Here is a 3,784-nt window from a genome sequence, read left to right on the forward strand (position 1 = left end):
ACAACTAACAGAAATAAAATATGTCAAACTATTCCAATTCCTAAAATTAGAAATATGAAATTATTGTTGTTGCTTAGAAAATATGCTTCACTTTTCATCTGAAATTTACTTTAAATGCTCAACATATAAGTTAATACCAAAAAATATTCTATTACTTCTCTGGATAGACATGTTTCACAAAACATTTTCAATTAATGTTGAAAAAAATTACTTGATAATTTTAATCACAAGTAATGACTGATTAGTGGATTAACAATTTATTCATTAATATAGATGGCATACGGACCTATACACGGAATGATCTGATAATTATTCGCCATGTAATTCTGCCCATTAGAAATACTTAAGCCAAGAATTTGATATAAGTTCCATTAAGTTTCAGTATATGTTTCCGTGTGATTTGATCAACAAAAAAATATGTACTCAACATCAAGTTTTTTTCCTTTTTCTTTCTTCCTTCCTTTTTTTTTTTAAGAGCAGTTCAATGATTTGGGGGTTGGTTATTACAATACAGAGAACCTAAGGGTAAAAGTACAAAATGGCACTTAACACCAATGCCAGTACTCATCACATATGGTTACAACTAAGGATAAATTAATTTTCGTGTTACTCACTTTTTTTGAGAACATAAATCAAAGCCATTAACTCAAACTTGAGGTATATACACAATACATACACAACATAATGCAAAATACTTTTCATAGGTAACACTACACATTAAAATATTGGGAACTGAATATCTGTGCTGATTTGTACTGTGACTTATTAGAACAAGAAGAGAACAACATTCAACTAGGGAGGTTTATACTGACAGTAAAGGTCTTAAATGTCTTCCTTCTTTTATACTTACCACAGGCTACACAATGTCCTGAGAGGGATCATTTTCATTATGGAAAAATGTCAGTCACAGCTTTAAGATTTAACTTTGGAAGGAACTAATGAGAAAGCCAATTGGAAGGTGAGACTTCATCTTTGTTTTCAAATAAGTGGTCTTAATTTTTCTTCTTATAGAAAAAGTTTAAATCAGTTTATTATAAATATATCTAAACCATTAATTTTTGCAGCTTTCAGGAAAAGTCCAGCACTTCGTTTACACAAAGTCTATGCGAAGAGGTCAGCAGAGATCATCTAATCTTAAGTCGTGACATCATCCATTCAAGTCCTTGGCACAGTCCCTCGCCTGTAAGAGCACAGAATGCCTGGATATGCCACTGGTGATCTTTAATAGAAGTTAGTTTCAAAAACTGGGAGATTTCTGCTACAGTCATACATTCTTTAACATCTTGTTTATTAGCAAAAATCAGCAATCCAGCTTTTCTTAGGTCCTCATGCACTAACATTTTATACAGCTCTTCTCTAGTTACAGAAATCCTTTCTCTGTCTGTACTGTCCACAACAACTATTACAAACTCAGTGTTAGTATAGTAAGTGTTCCAGGAAGAACGAAGAGATTCTTGGCCACCAATATCCCACATTAGGAAACGTGTATTATTAATGACTATCTCTTCTACATTACTTCCTATTGTAGGGGATGTATGTACAACTTCATTCATAGAAAACTGGTAAAGGATGGTAGTTTTCCCTGCATTATCCAGCCCAACAATGATAACTTTGTGCTCCTGGTGATTGAACAATCTCCATATCCTGGTGAAGAGAATTCCCATTCTTGGGCAGCGGACCCCCCTCCAGCTAGCCGTGCCGCCTGGCCTCCCCCGGCTCAGGCTGAGGGGGAGGAGAGAGACGAGCCACAGCCTCCGCCTCGGCTGCTGCTGCTCCCGCACTTGCCGCCCGCCCGCTTCCAAGGAACCGGAGGGAAGCCGAAGCCCAGGTCGCCCTGCCGCGCGCGAGGCCCCGGAGCTACCGCCGCGGGACTCGCCTGGCTCGCGGACATCGCCGCCGCGTTGTCTGCGACTCGCCTCGCGGGCCACCGTCCTCCCCCCTGTATTCTTAAACTTAGTCTATTGTACTTAAATATATCTGTGATTTACTTAGTAGAGGATGGAAAATACTGAGCACTACATTTAAAAAATGTGGATGTGTTGATTGAAGGGGTCTAGCTGATCCTGAACAGAAAGAGCTAATAAAAGCAAATTATCACAATAGACCTAGGAAAAAAGCTCCATGGCAATATTTTCTAGGAAGCAGATGCCACCAGTGTGCTAAGATCTTACACATGAAAGCCAGCTCAGTGACACACAGCCATTACTCCTGTTTCCAAAGAGAAAAGATCGCTTTTGGCTCCTGACTTCTGTATTGCACTTATTGCAATCAATGGTTAGTGAAATCCCAAATACTCAAATCTAGCCCTTCACAACCAGTGCTATTAAGTCATAATCTAAATTATAACTGCTATGGTGATTGCGTCACACTTTGATTACGGGCTGCAGTATGAGAAGGCATCCATACAGGTGTTAAATGATCATTTTAATGGACTTTGTAAAGTATTTGGTCTAATGGGGCAGAGGCAGGCCAGAATATCTTAAAATCTCTTCTGCATTTTCAAATAATGCTGGAGACTGCTTTTTTTTTTTTTTTTTTGTTAAGATTTTTTGAAAACTCCTTCATGGAGAAAAATCTGTTCAGTTAGGCTTATTTTGCTACCATAAACTTCGGGGTAACTAAATCATATGTAATTATTGCAATTATAAAGACACAGAACTATTCTAGAATGCATCATGTTAGAAATGGGGTGAGGCAGCCAAATCAGATTCAGTGCCCCAGACAACTGTTGTCTCCAGTAGTAATTAACCATTTATGCTAAGAAAATACTGCAAATATGCAAAATTATGTCAGTAGTCTTAAGAGGGAAAAACAAGAGATTTACGTATTTCATATTTTCTTTCCCTCATTCTTTTTTGATTGTAGAGCTAATTAAAGTTGCATCTATGGATTGGGGAAAGGGTCTATTTGTCTTACCAATGGAAATTTTCATTTTACTGAAGTGAAAACACAAGCATATTTCTTCTTCTTTTTTTTTTTTTTTTTGGTGCTTTCATTAGGTGTTTTGTGTCTCCAAAACCACAAAATTGGAAGGGTTTAGTGAAACAGTGGACATCACTTCACCAATAGGAACTGCTTTAGGCTGTCTTGTCCATCATCATATGATGATCAATGCCTGCTCAGTTCCTGGCTCCAGGATGCTCTAAAAATTGCCATTTTATTTAATTTCTGAATGAGAAAACTGAAACCCAAAGAAAGAAGTTTTTTATCAAGAGCTTGTAACCAGTGATGAATGGGGCCAGAAGCAAGTCTTAGATTTTGGAATATTAGTTCATTATGATATTCCATTATAAGTATTAACGGACTCAGGTAGATCTTAATTGTGTAATTAACAATATTTTATTATTATTACAAAGATTATTTGGTAATTGCAAAATTTAAATGGATACCTAATAGAAACTCACTTTAGCTGGATTCTTCAACCATCAGTTTAAAAATGTAATGAAACTACCAGTATTTAGACTTAAGGGTGTTAACAAGTTCTCTAACCTCTGCCCTATAAAGTATAATTTAGTGTTGCAGTCAAATTTGCAATGAAAAATAAACCAGTACTCTGCAGTTCCTTTTGTGCTTGCCAAAGTAAAAATGCTGGGAGTGCAGCACTAACTGGCTATTGATACTTTCCAGAAGTGACAGGTTGATAATCAGAGGAAACTAAATCAGTCTCATTGCAGAATGCTAACTAATGTAATCGAAACTTCAAAAAAGAACATAAAAGTGCATATTACCTTTTAATAGACAGCACCTGCACCATATGAAAATGATTTGTTTGGATTGCTAGATT

The 3,784-nt window shown here is 36.6% G+C and overlaps 1 protein-coding gene across 1 annotated transcript; it reads right to left on the reverse strand.

Annotated features, from left to right (window-relative positions):
• Positions 1-1,124: 1,124 nt before the first annotated feature.
• LOC119507384 (ADP-ribosylation factor-like protein 5A) lies at positions 1,125-1,664 on the reverse strand. The gene has a single exon (XM_037800564.1). The coding sequence runs from the start codon at positions 1,662-1,664 to the stop codon at positions 1,125-1,127; it is 540 nt and encodes a 179-aa protein (XP_037656492.1).
• Between the last annotated feature and the right edge of the window lie 2,120 nt (positions 1,665-3,784).

The sequence above is a fragment of the Choloepus didactylus genome, chromosome 12 (assembly GCF_015220235.1).
Source record: "Choloepus didactylus isolate mChoDid1 chromosome 12, mChoDid1.pri, whole genome shotgun sequence".
NCBI classification, from domain to species: domain Eukaryota; kingdom Metazoa; phylum Chordata; class Mammalia; order Pilosa; family Megalonychidae; genus Choloepus; species Choloepus didactylus.